At 43.1% G+C, this 16,276-nt stretch overlaps 1 protein-coding gene across 3 annotated transcripts in view; it reads left to right on the forward strand.

Annotated features, from left to right (window-relative positions):
• The window catches only part of LOC311147787 (pleckstrin homology domain-containing family M member 2-like), a 48,887-nt gene that overhangs the window by 14,037 nt on the left and 18,574 nt on the right, over window positions 1–16,276 (forward strand). For all 3 annotated transcript variants that reach the window (XM_084184565.1, XM_084184566.1, XM_084184567.1), the window contains 6 exons: window positions 2,414–2,483; window positions 13,057–13,147; window positions 13,398–13,462; window positions 14,128–14,216; window positions 14,494–14,626; window positions 14,979–15,169. In XM_084184565.1, the coding sequence (XP_084040691.1) occupies window positions 2,414–2,483; window positions 13,057–13,147; window positions 13,398–13,462; window positions 14,128–14,216; window positions 14,494–14,626; window positions 14,979–15,169 (639 nt within the window). The remainder of the gene's footprint in view (window positions 1–2,413; window positions 2,484–13,056; window positions 13,148–13,397; window positions 13,463–14,127; window positions 14,217–14,493; window positions 14,627–14,978; window positions 15,170–16,276) is intronic.

Below are 16,276 nucleotides of genomic sequence, written 5' to 3' on the forward strand. Positions count from 1 at the left end.
TGGGTGTGTGTGTGTATAATTGTATGTGCATATTATGTGTTAGTGAGCAGATAATGGAGTGAGTGTGTAGGGCCTGTGAGTGTGCGTATAGACAGTGTAAAAATAAAAGGTCAATAAAGATACAAGGTTAACTCAGTCCGTGTAGCTATTTTGTTAGCTATTTATCAGTCTTATTGCTTGGGGATAGAAGCTTTTCAAGAGCCTGTTGGTGTCAGACTTGATGAACCGGTACCGCTTGCCGTGCGGAAGCAGAGAGAATAGTCAATGGCTTGGGTGGTTGGAGTCTTTAACGATTTTCCAGGCCTTCCTTCCACACCGCCTGATATACAGTGGGGGAAAAAAGTATTTAGTCAGCCACCAATTGTGCAAGTTCTCCCACTTAAAAAGATGAGAGAGGCCTGTAATTTTCATCATAGGTACACGTCAACTATGACAGACAAATTGAGAAAAAAAATCCAGATAATCACATTGTAGGATTTTTAATGAATTTATTTGCAAATTATGGTGGAAAATAATTATTTGGTCACCTCCAAACAAGCAAGATTTCTGGCTCTCACAGACCTGTAACTTCTTCTTTAAGAGGCTCCTCTGTCCTCCACTCGTTACCTGTATTAATGGCACCTGTTTGAACTTGTTATCAGTATAAAAGACACCTGTCCACAACCTCAAACAGTCACACTCCAAACTCCACTATGGCCAAGACCAAAGAGCTGTCAAAGGACACCAGAAACCAAATTGTAGACCTGCACCAGGCTGGGAAGACTGAATCTGCAATAGGTAAGCAGCTTGGTTTGAAGAAATCAACTGTGGGAGCAATGATTAGGAAATGGAAGACATACAAGACCACTGATAATCTCCCTCGATCTGGGGCTCCACGCAAGATCTCACCCCGTGGGGTCAAAATGATCACAAGAACGGTGAGCAAAAATCCCAGAACCACACGGGGGGACCTAGTGAATGACCTGCAGAGAGCTGGGACCAAAGTAACAAAGCCTACCATCAGTAACACACTACGCCGCCAGGGACTCAAATCCTGCAGTGCCAGACGTGTCCCCCTGCTTAAGCCAGTACATGTCCAGGCCTGTCTGAAGTTTGCTAGAGTGCATTTGGATGATCCAGAAGAGGATTGGGAGAATGTCATATGGTCAGATGAAACCAAAATAGAACCTTTTGGTAAAAACTCAACTCGTCGTGTTTGGAGGACAAAGAATGCTGAGTTGCATCCAAAGAACACCATACCTACTGTGAAGCATGGGGGTGGAAACATCATGCTTTGTGGCTGTTTTTCTGCAAAGGGACCAGGACGACTGATCCGTGTAAAGGAAAGAATGAATGGGGCCATGTATCGTGAGATTTTGAGTGAAAACCTCCTTCCATCAGCAAGGGCATTGAAGATGAAACGTGGCTGGGTCTTTCAGCATGACAATGATCCCAAACACACCGCCCGGGCAACGAAGGAGTGGCTTCGTAAGAAGCATTTCAAGGTCCTGGAGTGGCCTAGCCAGTCTCCAGATCTCAACCCCATAGAAAATCTTTGGAGGGAGTTGAAAGTCTGTGTTGCCCAGCGACAGCCCCAAAACATCACTGCTCTAGAGGAGATCTGCATGGAGGAATGGGCCAAAATACCAGCAACAGTGTGTGAAAACCTTGTGAAGACTTACAGAAAACGTTTGACCTGTGTCGTTGCCAACAAAGGGTATATAACAAAGTATTGAGAAACTTTTGTTATTGACCAAATACTTATTTTCCACCATAATTTGCAAATAAATTCATTAAAAATCCTACAATGTGATTTTCTGGATTTTCTTTCCTCATTTTGTCTGTCATAGTTGACGTGTACCTATGATGAAAATTACAGGCCTCTCTCATCTTTTTAAGTGGGAGAACTTGCACAATTGGTGGCTGACTAAATAATTTGTTTCCCCACTGTACGTGTTAGTGAGAGTCTCACCTTTCCATAGAGGGGTCATATTAGTGTGTATCCCAAACTGCCCATGCAAAAAGCCCATGCAAAAAAAATAAAGACTGATTTTGATGGTGATTTTTGTTATTATGCTAATTCGATTTCCTCATGGGGCGCGGAAATCGATTCTGGCGGGTTTTAAAGGCACAATGTCTTGGAAATATGTTTTTCTTGAATGTCCGCCTGATTTCAGTTTGTAACATAACAAGCAGTGTAGAGAATCATTGTACCATCTTTTTCAATAACAAAAAATATATATTGGCCTATATCTAGTTTAGCTGTATGAGTTTTATGTACAAAACTGAATGTAAAAATAAATAATACATTAAACTTACTGAAGGGAAGCAATCAGAATTACAGATCTATAACTAGCAGTCGGATCGTACACAATTACATAATGGACTTTTAAGCCTTTTTTGGGGCAATTGTGATTCTGTGTGGCTTTTTCAGGGTGGACAACAATCACCTGCTACTGCTCATGATCCACGTCTTCAGAGAGACTGAGGAGCAGCTCTTCAAGGTAAGCCTAGTATATTATATTGGGTGGAGGGGGGTTGTAAGGGCATATATTGCGATACAAAACATGAGATAATAACAAACATTTAAGGATATGTTGTTTTTTACAACCAAATCTATATTTTTGATGTAAATGGCATGTTATATACAACTTTTTTGTGATTTCACGTTTTTGAGAAACTTACCCCAAACAGCAAATCCTTCGTCATCCTCGTTGTGTAGAAAAAACATGAACAAAGGCTCCAAAACCCCCCCAAATATATCATTTTAGAAATGGCAACGCTCTCAGTATAGTGATGCAGGTCTTTAGATGTTGTACACATTAAATTGTGTCATTCCAAACTTTATCCGCAACGTTATATTCCATTTGGTTGCGACTCGAGAGATACCTCTCCGTCCATTCTACAGGTAACTGCCAAAATAAAGGAAAAACTTGAGTAAATGAGGGATAAAATGTATATTGAAGCATGGGGTACTCCCACACAGGAACGCCCTATTAAGACACTGTGTTTCCTTTTTTTTGGGCAGTTACCTGTAGCAGCAGGCTACACGGAGAATCAAACAGCTGGATAGGGGAAACGGCTAGAGTCGCGCAAAAGGGAATATAACATTGCGGATAAAGTTCTGAATTAAACAATTTCATGTGTACAACATCTAAAGACCTGCATCACTATACTGAGAGCTTTGCCGTTTCTAAAAGGACGTACAGTGCATTCGGAAAGTATTCAGACCCCTTGACTTTTTCCACATTTTGTTACCTTACAGCCTTATTCTAAAATTGATTAAATTTGTTTCCCTAATCAATCTACACACAATACCCCATAATGAGAAAGCAAAAACAGGTTTTTAGAAAAAAATAAATGTAAATATCACATTTACATAAGTATTCAGACCCTTTACTCAGTACTTTGTTGAAGCACCTTTGGCAGGGATTACAGCATTGAGTCTTCTTGGGTATGACGCTACAAGCTTGACACACCTGTATTTGGGGAGTTTCTTCCATTCTTCTCTGCAGATCCTCTCAAGCTCTGTCAGGTTAGGTGCGGAGCGGTTCTGCACAGCTATGTTCAGGTCTCTCCAGAGATGTTTGATAGGGTTCAATTCCGGGCTCTGGCTGGGCCACTCAAGGACATTGAGGCTTGTCCCGAAGCCACTCCTGCGTTGTCTTGGCTGTGTGCTTAGGGTTGTTGTCCTGTTGGAAGGTCAACCTTCGCCCCAGTCTGAGGTCCTGAGCACTCTGAAGCAGGTTTTCATCAAGGATCTCTCTGTACTTTTCTCCGTTAATCTTTCCCTCGATCCTGACTAGTCTCCCAGTCCCTGCCGCTGAAAAACATCCCCACAGCATGATGCTCCCACCACCATGCTTCACCGTAGGGATGGTGCCAGGTTTCCTCCAGACGTGACGCTCTGCATTCAGGCCAGAGTTCAATCTTGGTTTCATCAGACCAGAGAATCTTGTTTCTCATGGTCTGAGAGTCCTTTGGGTGCCTTTTGGCAAACTCTGTGCGGGCTGACGTGCCTTTTACTGAGGAGTGGCTTCCGTCTGGCCACTCTACCATAAAGGCCTTATTGGTGGAGTGCTGCAGAGATGGTTGTCCTTCTGGAAGGTTCTCCCATCTCCACAGGGGTACTCTGGAGCGCTGTCAAAGTGACCATTGGGTTTTTGGTCACCTCGCTGACCAAGGCCCTTCTCCCCCAATTTCTCAGTTTGGCCGGGCGGCCAGCTCTAGGAGAGTCTTTGTGGTTCCAAACTTCTTCCATTTAAGAATGATGTAGGCCGCTGTGTTCTTGGGGACCTTCAATGCTGCGTACATTTTTTGGAGACCCTTCCCCAGATCTGTGCCTTGACACAATCCTGTCTCGGAGCTCTACGGACAATTCCTTCGACGTCATGGCTTGGTTTTTGCTCTGACATACACTGTCAACTGTAGGACCTTTATATAGACAGGTGTGCCTTTCCAAATCATGTCTAATTAATTGAATTTACCACGTGGACTCCAATCAAGTTGTAGAAACATCTCAAGGATGATCAATGGAAACAGGATGCACCTGAGCTCAATTTCGTGTCTCAGAGTAAAGGGTCTGAATACTTATAAAAACAAGGTATTTCTGTTTTAGAATTTTAAATGTGCAACATTTTCTAAAAAGCTGTTTTCACTTTGTCATTATGGGGTGTTGTGTGTAGATTGATGAGGAAAACATTTTATTTAATCCATTTTTAAATAAGGCTGTAATGTAACAAAGTGGAAAAAGGGAAGGGGTCTGAATACTTTCCGAATGCACTATATTTGGGTTTTTTTTAGTGCCTTTGTTCATGATTCTTCAGGGCCTCCATACTACAGGATGAGGAAGTTATTTGCTGTTTGGGGAAAGTTTCTCAAACGTGAAATCACAAAAAAGGTGTCTGGACCCTTCCAAAACATGCCATTTACATCAAAAATAGAGATTTGGTTGTAAAAAAAGAGTCTCCTTTAATAGACAAGGACAGAACTACGTACATTTAAAATGTCACACACAGCCTACATATCAGTACATACACACAATATCTAGGTCAAATAGGGGAGAGGCATTGTGAGGTGTTGCTTTATCTGTTTTTTAAACCAGGTTTGTTGTTCACTTCAGGAATCTCTGATGGGAGTTCCATGCAATCTTCATGGCTATATAATAATACTGTACATTTTCTTGAGTTTGTTATGGATTTGGGGACTGTGAAAAGACCCCTGGTGGCATGTCTGTTGGGGTAAGTGTGTGTGTTAGTGCTGTGTGTAAATTGACTATGCAAACAATTTGGAATTTCCAACACATTGTTTCTTATAATAACAAGAATTGATGCAATCAGTTTCTCCTCTACTTTTAGCCAAGAGAGACTGGCATGCTTAGTATTGATTAGGGCTGACCCCATTTAGTCGACTGTTCGATTGTTTGGTCGATAGGCTGTTGGTTAGTCGAGCCGTCACAAATTGATTTAACTGGTCCATAATACACCTGTCTGATTCACACCTGTCTCAGCGGACTAATCCATTGCGGAGGCCACAGGGTTGGCATAGTCATCACTCTAAGACATGTGCTACTGAAATTGTAATTGGTTATATTATGTAAGAATAATGGTGCAACACTAATAAATGTAATATTATTTTATAACAAACATGCTTTCTCCTGCGATGGATAGCGGTTGCTGTTCGCGGTTCTGAAACATAATCTAGAGTATGCCATTGAATTGGTGCCTTTCCCTGTATGTTGCTATGTGCATAATAGCGAACTTAACAAGCATATTGGTGATGAGAACAATGCGGCGGAGGCAGCAGCGGAGTGAGGAGACGAGGAAACAGCCCTTGCCTTAATTGTCTAAGAACATTGAGGAGAGAGTAAACCCCAACTTAATTAGGTCTATAAGTAATAGTCTAACTGTTAAGCGTGCCTGGCTTTATAAATCATCCATATACACTACCGGTCAAAACCTTTAGAACACCTACTCATTCAAGGGTTTAAGGGCTATTTTACCAAGAAGGAGAGTGATGGAGTGCTGCATCAGATGACCTGGCCTCCACAATCCCCCGACCTCAACCAAATTGAGATGGTTTGGGATGAGTTGGACGGCAGAGTGAAGGAAAAGGAGCCAACAAGTGCTCGGCATATGTGGGAACTCCTTCAAGACTGTTGGAAAAGCATTCCAGGTGTAGCTGGTTGAGAGAATGCCAAGAGTGTGCAAAGCTGTCATCAAGGCAAAGGGTGGCTATTTGAAGAATATAAAATGGTTACTACATGATTCCATATGTGTTATTTCATCGTTTTGATGTCTTCACTATTATTCTACAATGTAGAACATTTTTAAAATAAAGAAAAGCCCTTGAATGAGTAAGTGTTCTAAAACTTTTGGCCGGTAGTGTACAGTCTAGTCTAGTCTACAGAAATAAGACCGATCCTGCTTCTGTTGCGAGTTTGAGTGTTTAATAGCCTACTGATTTCGTGAGCATACATGTTTCACGTAAAGAGAGCTAGGGTTGAGGGAATAGGTAATGTTTTTCCCCAAAGATTTTGGTATTTCGGAAACAGAACGTTTCAGTCAGAAAAACAAGTAAGAAACAAAATGGCTGTAATTACGTTGCAGCTTCAGCGCGGAAAGTGCGACAAATACTTGCATATAGTTGATTTTATTCAAACACATAGGGTGTGTCTATATATGCAGAAGTACACGTTAAAAAATGTCCACTAATCGATTGGTCGAAAAAACGGACGACTCTTGGTCGACCAATATTTTTTTGGGTCTGGGACAGCCCTAGTATTGATATAAGCCCTCTGATTACATTGAAGAGCCAGACGTGCCGCTCTGTTCTGGGCAAACTTCAGTTTTTCTAGGTCCTTTTCAGCACCTGACCATATGACTGGGCAATAATCAAGTTGTTTAACTGCCACATTATTCATTATCAGATTCAGCTGAGGTCTAGAACTTAGGGAATAATTTGTACCAAATACAATGCTCTTAGTTTTAGAGATGTTCAGAACTAGTTTATTACTAGCCACCCATTCTAAAACTGACTGCAACTCTCTGTTTAGGGTTGCAGTGATTTCACTAGCTGTGGTTGCTGACGCATATAGGGTTGAATCATCAGCATACATAGACACACAGGCTTTGTTTTAATGCCAGTGTCAGGTCAGTGGTAAAAATACAAAAGAGTAGAGGGCCAAGAGAGCTGCCCTGCGGTACACCGCACTTTACATTTTTAACATTAGAGAAGCTTCCATTAAAGAAAACCCCCTGTTCTATTAGATAGATGGCTCTAGAGCTACGATATGGCAGAGGTTGAAAAGCCATAACACAAGTTTTTTTTAACAACAGGTTATGGTCAATAATATCAAAGGCTGCTCTGAAATCTAACAGTACAGCTCCCACAATTTTCTTATTGTCAATTTATTTCAACCAATCATAAGTCATTTGTGTCAGTGCAGTACATGTTGAGTGCCCATCTCTATAAGCATGTTAAAAGTCTGTTGTTAATTTGTTTACAGAGAAATAGCATTGTATCTGGTCAAACAATTTTTGTTGTTGTGGCTGAACGACGACATGAACGAGTCGACAGCAAGCTGATTGGTTGGCTGTTAGAACCAGTAAAGGGTGCTTTCCCGTTCTTGGGTAACGGAATGACTGGCTTCCCTCTAGGTTCGAGAACAATTATTTATTTTCTTCTTCTCCTAAATATGACAAATAGGAGTGGCAATATAGTCCGCTACCATCCTCAGTAGCTTTCCATTATATGTTGTCAATACCAGGTGGTTTCTCATTATTGATGGACAACAGTAGCTTTTCCACCTCACCCACACAAACATTTTTAATTACAATGCTTTCCCTTCATTATTAGGTATTTTATGCATGAATATGATGGCTCATAGTTGTTGGCATTTAATGCCTAAGTTTGCTTACTTTGCCAATTAAATATTCAATGAAGTGATTGGCAACATCAAAAGGTTTTGTGATAAATGATAAAATCTGATTAAATAAAAGATGGAGTTGAATTAGTCTTTCTGCCCCATAATTTCATTTATAGTATACCAAAGCTTTTTTCCATCATACATTGTCATTTATCTTGGTTTCATTAATACAATTTCTTCTTCTTTTTGTTCAGTTTAGTCACGTAATTTCTCAATTTACAGTAAGTTTGCCAATCGAATGTGGGGACAGACTTTTTTGCCACTCCTTTTGCCTCGTGCTTCTCAACCATACAGCTTTTCAATTCCTAATCAATCCACGAGCCTTATCAGTTCTAACAGTCTAATTCTGAAGTGTGCATTTAAACTCTCCCCGTTATGGATTTTACAATGGTGGAAATTCCTTCCAGCCAATGCTTTCATTAAATCTAATGCATTTAAATCCATGACAGGGAGTGTGCAAGCGCACACTTTAGGAGAAGCATGGATAATCGGGACGCTGCCACAGCCTCACAACCGTGTCCATTATGAATGCATCTTATGCATCTTTATGCACATACACTGAGTGTTCAAAACATTAAGAACACTTGCTCTTTCCATGACAAATCAAATTTGCAAATAGTCCGGGTAGCCATTTGATTAGCTGTTCTTATGGCTTGGGGTTAGAAGCTGTTAAGAAGCCTTTTGGACCTAGACTTGGCTCTCCGGTACCGCTTGCCGTGCGGTAGCAGAGAGAACAGTCTGACTAGGGTGGCTGGAGTCTTTGACCATTTTTTGGGCCTTCCTCTGACACCACCTGGTATAGAGGTCCTGGATGGCAGGAAGCTTGGCCCCAGTGATGTACTGGGCCATACGCGCTACCCTCTGTAGTGCCTTGCGGTCAGAGGCCGAGCAGTTGCCATACCAGGCAGTGATGCAACCAGTCAGGATGTTCTCGATGGTGCAGCTGTATAACTTTTGGAGGATCTGAGGACCCATGTCAAATCTTTTCAGTCTCCTGAGGGGGAATAGGCTTTGTCGTGCCCTCTTCACGACTGTCTTGGTGTGTTTGGACCATGATAGTTTGTTGGTGATGTGGACACCAAGGAACTTGAAGCTCTCAACCTGCTCCACTACAGCCCCGTCAATGAGAATGGGGGCGTGCTCGAACCTTCTTTTCCTGTAGTCCACAATCATCTCCTTTTCTCTTGATCATGTTGAGGGAGAGGTTTTTATCCTGGCACCACACGGCCAGGTCTCTGACCTCCTCCCTATAGGCTGTCTCATCGTTGTCGGTGATCAGGCCTACCACTGTTATGTTGTCAGCAAACTTAATGATGGTGTTGGAGTCGTGCCTGGCCATGCAGTCATGGGTGAACAGGGAGTACAGGAGGGGACTGAGCATGCACCCCTGAGGGGCCCCCGTGTTGAGGATCAGTGTGGCAGATGTGTTGTTGCCTGCCATTAGTCCCAGGGTCCTTAGCTTAGTGATGAGCTTTGTGGGCACTATGGTGTTGAACGCTGAGCTGTAGTCAATGAACAGCATTCTCACATAGGTGTTCTTTTTGTCCAGGTGGGAAAGGGCAGTGTGGAGTGCAATGGAGATTGCATCATCTGTGGATCTGTTGGGGTGATATGCAAATTGGAGTGGGTCTAGGGTTTCTGGGATAATGGTGTTGATGTGAGCCATGACCAGCCTTTCAAAGCACTTCATGGCTACAGACGTGAGTGCTACGGGTCTGTAGTTATTTAGGCAGGTTACCTTTGTTCTTGGGCACAGGGACTATGCTGGTCTGCTTGAAACATGTTGGTATTAGACAAATTCAGGGACAGGTTGAAAATGTCAGTGAAGACACTTGCCAGTTGGTCAGCGCATGCTCGGAGTACACGTCCTGGTAATCCGTCTTAATTGTGAATGTTGACCTGTTTAAAGGTCTTACACACATCGGCTACGGAGAGCGTGATCACACAGTCGTCCGGAACAGCTGATGCTCTCATGCATGCTTCATGTTGCTTACCTCGAAGTGAGCATAGAAGAGTGATTTAGCTCGTCTGGTAGGCTCGTGTCACTGGGCAGCTCGCGGCTGTGCTTCCCTTTGTAATCTGTAATAGTTTGCAAGCCCTGCCACATCCGACGAGCGTCTGTAATTTTCATCATAGGTACACGTCAACTATGACAGACAAAATGAGGATTTTTTTTTCCAGAAAATCACATTGTAGGATTTTTAATGAATTTATTTGCAAATTATGGTGGAAAATAAGTATTTGGTCAATAACAAAAGTTTCTTAATACATTGTTATATACCCTTTGTTGGCAATGACACAGGTCAAACGTTTTCTGTAAGTCTTCACAAGGTTTTCACACACTGTTGCTGGTATTTTGGCCCATTCCTCCATGCAGATCTCCTCTAGAGCAGTGATGTTTTGGGGCTGTCGCTGGGCAACACGGACTTTCAACTCCCTCCAAAGATTTCTATGGGGTTGAGATCTGGAGACTGGCTAGGCCACTCCAGGACCTTGAAATGCTTCTTACGAAGCCACTCCTTCGTTGCCCGGGCGGTGTGTTTGGGATCATTGTCATGCTGAAAGACCCAGCCACGTTTCATCTTCAATGCCCTTGCTGATGGAAGGAGGTTTTCACTCAAAATCTCACGATACATGGCCCCATTCATTCTTTCGTTTACACGGATCAGTCGTCCTGGTCCCTTTGCAGAAAAACAGCCCCAAAGCATGATGTTTCCACCCCCATGCTTCACAGTAGGTATGGTGTTCTTTGGATGCAACTCAGCATTCTTTGTCCTCCAAACACGACGAGTTGAGTTTTTACCAAAAAGTTCTATTTTGGTTTCATCTGACCATATGACATTCTCCCAATCCTCTTCTGGATCATCCAAATTCACTCTAGCAAACTTCAGACGGGCCTGGACATGTACTGGCTTAAGCAGGGGGACACGTCTCGCACTGCAGGATTTGAGTCCCTGGCGGCGTAGTGTGTTACTGATGGTAGGCTTTGTTACTTTGGTCCCAGCTCTCTGCAGGTCATTCACTAGGTCCCCCTGTGTGGTTCTGGGATTTTTGCTCACTGTTCTTGTGATCATTTTGACCCCACGGGGTGAAATCTTGCGTGGAGCCCCAGATCGAGGGAGATTATCAGTGGTCTTGTATGTCTTCCATTTCCTAATAATTGCTCCCACAGTTGATTTCTTCAAACCAAGCTGCTTACCTATTGCAGATTCAGTCTTCCCAGCCTGGTGCAGGTCTACAATTTTGTTTCTGGTGTCCTTTGACAGCTCTTTGGTCTTGGCCATAGTGGAGTTTGGAGTGTGACTGTTTGAGGTTGTGGACAGGTGTCTTTTATACTGATAACAAGTTCAATCAGGTGCCATTAATACAGGTAACGAGTGGAGGACAGAGGAGCCTCTTAAAGAAGAAGTTACAGGTCTGTGAGAGCCAGAAATCTTGCTTGTTTGTAGTTGACCAAATACTTATTTTCCACCATAATTTGCAAATAAATTCATAAAAAATCCTACAATGTGATTTTCTGCAGAAAAAAATTCTCAATTTGTCTGTCATAGTTGACGTGTACCTATGATGAAAATTACAGGCCTCTCTCATCTTTTTAAGTGGGAGAACTTGCACAATTGGTGGCTGACTAAATACTTTTTTTCCCCACTGTATTCCAGTCTGTGCTAGCAAAACAGTCCAGTAGCTTAGCATCTGCTTCATCTGACCACTTCTTTATTGACCAAGTCACTGGTGCTTCCTGCTTTAGTTTTTGCTTGTAAGCAGGAATCAGGAGGATAGAATTATGGTCAGATTTGCCAAATGGAGGGCGTGGGAGAGCTTTGAACACGTCTCTGTGTGTGGAGTAAAGGTGGTCTAGAGTTTTTTTTCTTCTGGTTGCACATTTAACATGCTGGGAGAAATTAGGTAAAACGGATTTAATTTTCCCTGCATTAAAGTCCCCGGCCACTAGGAGCGACTCCTCTGGATGAGCGTTTTCCTGTTTGCTTATGGCCTTATACAGCTCATTGAGTGCGGTCTTAGTGCCAGCATCGGTTTGTGGTGGTAAATAGACAGCTATGAAAAATGTAGATGAAAACTCTCTTGGTAAATAGTGTGGTCTACAGCTTATCATAGTGTGGTCTACTCTACCTCAGGCGATCAAAACCTCAAGACTTCCTTAATATTAGATTTCGTGCACCAGCTGTTTACAAATATACACAGACCGCCACCCCTTGTCTTACCAGAGGCCGTTGTTCTATCTTGCCGATGCTGCGTAAACCCCGCCAGCTGTATGTTATTCATGTCGTCTTTCAGCCACAACTCGGTGAAACATAAGATTTTACAGTTTTTAATGTCCCGTTGGTAGGATATTCGTGATCGTAGCTCGTCAATTTTGTTGATTGTTCGTTGGCTAATAGGACTGATGGAAGAAGCGGATTACCCACTCGCTGATGGATCCTTACAAGGCACCCCGACCTACGTCCCCGATATCTCTGTCTTTTTCTCCTGCGAATGACCGGGGATTTGGGCCTTGTCGGGTGTCTGAAGTAAACTGACCAGATGAATGCAGGTGAAAGCTATGATCCCTTATTGATGTCACTTGTTAAATCCAATTAAATCAGTGTAAATGAAGAGGAGGGGAGACAGGTTAAAGAAGGATTTTTAAGCTTGAGACTATTGAGACATGGATTGTGTATGTGTGCCATTCAGAAGGTGAATGGGTAAGACAAAAGATATAAGTGCCTTTGAACGGGATATGGTAGTAGGTGCCAGGCGCACCGGTTTGTGTCAAGAACTGCAACGCTGCTGGGTTTTTAACGCTCAACAGTTTCCCGCGTGTATCAAGAATGGCAACCCCACCCAAAGGACATCCAGCGAACTTGACACAACTGTGTGAAGTATTGGAGTCAACATGGGCCAGCATCCATGTATAACGTTTCGACACCTTGTAGAGTCCATGCACCGACGAATTGAGGCTGTTCTGAGGGCTAAAGAGGAGGGGTGCAATGCAATATTAGGAAGGTGTTCTTAATTTTTTGTACACTGTGTATATCTGGAACAAATTGATTTCAAATGTATTGGTAAGTAAATGAGTGGGATTAGTATGTTTTGCAGTGTATATGAAAAGGTGCAGTCCCGAGTCTTTAGTTATTTTTGTCTGTTCCCAGATGGTGAGGATGAGCACGGGTCACATGGAGGGGGACCTGCAGCCTCTCTACCTGCTGCTGACTGACTGTTACATCTACCTGCTGAGGAAAGGTGAGCGTTTACTGCTCACCACGCTCTCAGATACTCTTTATTTCTGTATCTCTCTAATGGTGGGTCCCGTGTGGCTCAGTAGGTAGAGCATGGTGCTTGCAATGCCAGGTTTGTGGGTTCAATTCCCACAGTGGGACCAGTACAAAAATGTATGCACTCTCTACTTACTGTAAGTCTCTGTAAGTATTAGATTTACATTTGGTGATGGCTTTTGACTTTGCTTGTCATGCTGTGTCTCTCGCTCTTTCAGGTGCTGCGGAAAAACCCTATACAGTAGAGGATGCCATCTTTTACAATGAGTTGGACTATGTATCTGTGAGTTGTCTATACTGCTGGGCTATCTTGTCTAGTGATTGTCATTGTTGTTTCTTGTAATGTCACATAGTTGTATTTTCTGCAAGGGCGCTATAGTTTTTCTTCAAGGTTAGCTTGAAGGTTGTCTTGGTCAATGTTTAGCTTCAGGGTAATGCTAGATCCTTAAATCACAAGGTTCATGAGGTTAGATGGTTCATGAGTTTACTAGGTTCAGGTCGTTCTAGTCGTTGTTTATGTGAATTCCAACATGGCCAACAATCACGCAACCAATTTGAAAGCCATTGTCTCTGTGACTGTCTGTCATTCAACTTCAACATGTTCAAAAACAAATTGTCGGTCTTATATGGACAAATGTGTAGCGGCTGCAATTTAACAAAGTAAAAGCCCAATTCTTATTTTATGGATTACAGTTATGGAATTGATTTTCCAAATAGTGTGGATGCCACCATATAATTTTAGGCTATGAAGCACTTTGGGCTGTATAATGGAAGTGCATGAAAGAAGCCTTAACAATTTAAAAGTTGGCTTTTATATAGCACATTTGCTTCAAGACCATCACCTAAAAAGCTGATTGACAGAAGAAGGAAAACAACAAGAAGGAAGAGTTATTGTCAATGTCCAGTCCGCTCAGTTGTGCTGTGATATTGTCCCTGTCCGTCTCTCAGGTGGGCGTGGACCAGCAGACGATCATGCTGGTCTGCACCAACAGACGACGCCAGTTTCTCCTGGACACAGCCGACTCCTCGTTGACTATGTGAGTGCTTCCTCTCCTCTGCCCTGCTCTCCTTCTCCCTGGCGGCATCTCCATAGTCTAAAGTGGCATCTTCTCCCATTTCCTTTCCTCCATCTGCTCTGACACTAAAGTGCTGGACCGGGAAAGCAAGTTCCTAGTTGGCATGCTCTCACGTAGCTCATGTTTTCATATCAGAATGGATGAAGGAGAGGAGACCAGTAGAAGAAGTCACTCTTTATCCCTCCCTCTCTTTTCTAATCCAGCATGCTCTCTTTTTCTTTATCTCTCGATCCTCCAGCTGGTTCCTGGCAGCCCTGAAGTCAGCCATGATAAAGGGGTGCAGGGAGCCTCCTTACCCCTCAGTGCTGACCGACGCCACCATGGAGAAACTAGCCCTCACTAAGTTTGTCTCCCAGGAGTCTCATTGTAAGGTGAGGAACACAGAGATCTAGCTAGGCCTGCACACTTCCATAATTTCTCAGGCGCAGTCATGTAAAATGAAAGACAAATGTCATGTTGAAAAATGCCTGGATACTGATTTATGCTAAGAAGTGAAGTATTATTTTGATTGGAATAAAATTACAATAGGCACTTAACCCTCATCAATTATGGATTACATCTGATGGAGTGGTTATATGCATCAGTCATAGGCATAGCCATGACTAGCCGTAGACATCACTAGCTCAGTCATATGTGTTCTACAGTATATATACTCAACACATGTACAACAATGAGTAATAGACAAATTATAGAATTGTTTATTGACACTGTGTGTCTCTGTAGGTGTCTGAAGTGGTCATCCGCATGTATTCTTTGGTCCACTGGGAGGACCCCATGGATGTGACTCTGGCCCCCCAGACAGCCTTGGTGGGTGCTGGGGACTCCTCCAGCACAAAAGAGGGCCCCCTACTCTACAGAGCAGGCACCACCTACCTGGGCAAGGAGCTGTGGAAGAGCTGTTACCTCGTACTGAGGTATGTATGGGCAGTCATAGGCTTTTAGTGGCGCAATATTCAGAAATTGCTCCGCCGTTGCCTGGTTTCCCTTATTTTAGTTTATGTGACAAAACAAGTAATGTATAGTGTAGAGAATCATTGTACCATCTAAACTGCTGTGAAATATATTTTCAATAGCCAAAAATATAGTATTTTCAGCTATTTGAAGCCGGTGTACAAAACTTAAGGACAGGAAGCATAGAAATAGCGCACATTGAACGGATCTACCACTTATCAGACTCTCTTTCGTTCAGAATGATACATCTATAACTCACATTTCTATGTGAATTTGTTTGGGTCGCCCACAAAGCTACAGATTGCGCCTTTAATATAAGCAATCAAATTTCAATCAATCAAATGTATTTATAAAGCCCTTTTTTACATCAGCAGATGTCACAAAGTGCTTATACAGAAACCCAGCCTAAAACCCCAAAGAGCAAGCAATGCAGATGTAGAAGCACGGTGGCTAGGAAAAACTCCCTAGAAAGGCAGGAACCTAGGAAGAAACCTAGAGAGGAGCCAGGCTCTGAGGGGTGGCCAGTCCTCTTCTGGCTGTGCCGGGTGGAGATTATACGAGTACATGGCCATTAAGGCCAGATCGTTCTTCAAGATGTTCAAACGTTCATAGATGACTAGCAGGGTCAAATAATAATCACAGTGGTTGTAGAGGGTGCAACAGGTCAGTAAATGTCAGTTGGCTTTCATAGCCGAGCATTCAAAGGTCGAGAGAGGGAGAGAATTAAAGGGAGCATACTTAAGTTCACACAGGACACCAGATAAGACAAGAGAATTACACCAGAGAGGACAGACTGACCCTAGCCCCCTGGCACATAGACTATTGCAGCATAGATACTGGAGATTGAGACGGGGGGGGACACTGTGGCCCCGTCCGACGATACCCCCGGACAGGGCCAACCAGGCAGGATATAACCCCACCCACTTTGCCAAAGCACAGCCCCCACACCACTAGAGGGATATCAACAGACAACCAACTTACTACCCTGAGACAAGGCTGAGTATAGCCCACAAAGATCTCCCCCACCGCACAAGCCCGAGGGGGCGCAAAACCGAACAGGAAGATCACGT

The sequence above is a fragment of the Coregonus lavaretus genome, assembly GCF_964263955.1.
Source record: "Coregonus lavaretus genome assembly, chromosome: 20".
Taxonomy (NCBI): domain Eukaryota; kingdom Metazoa; phylum Chordata; class Actinopteri; order Salmoniformes; family Salmonidae; genus Coregonus; species Coregonus lavaretus.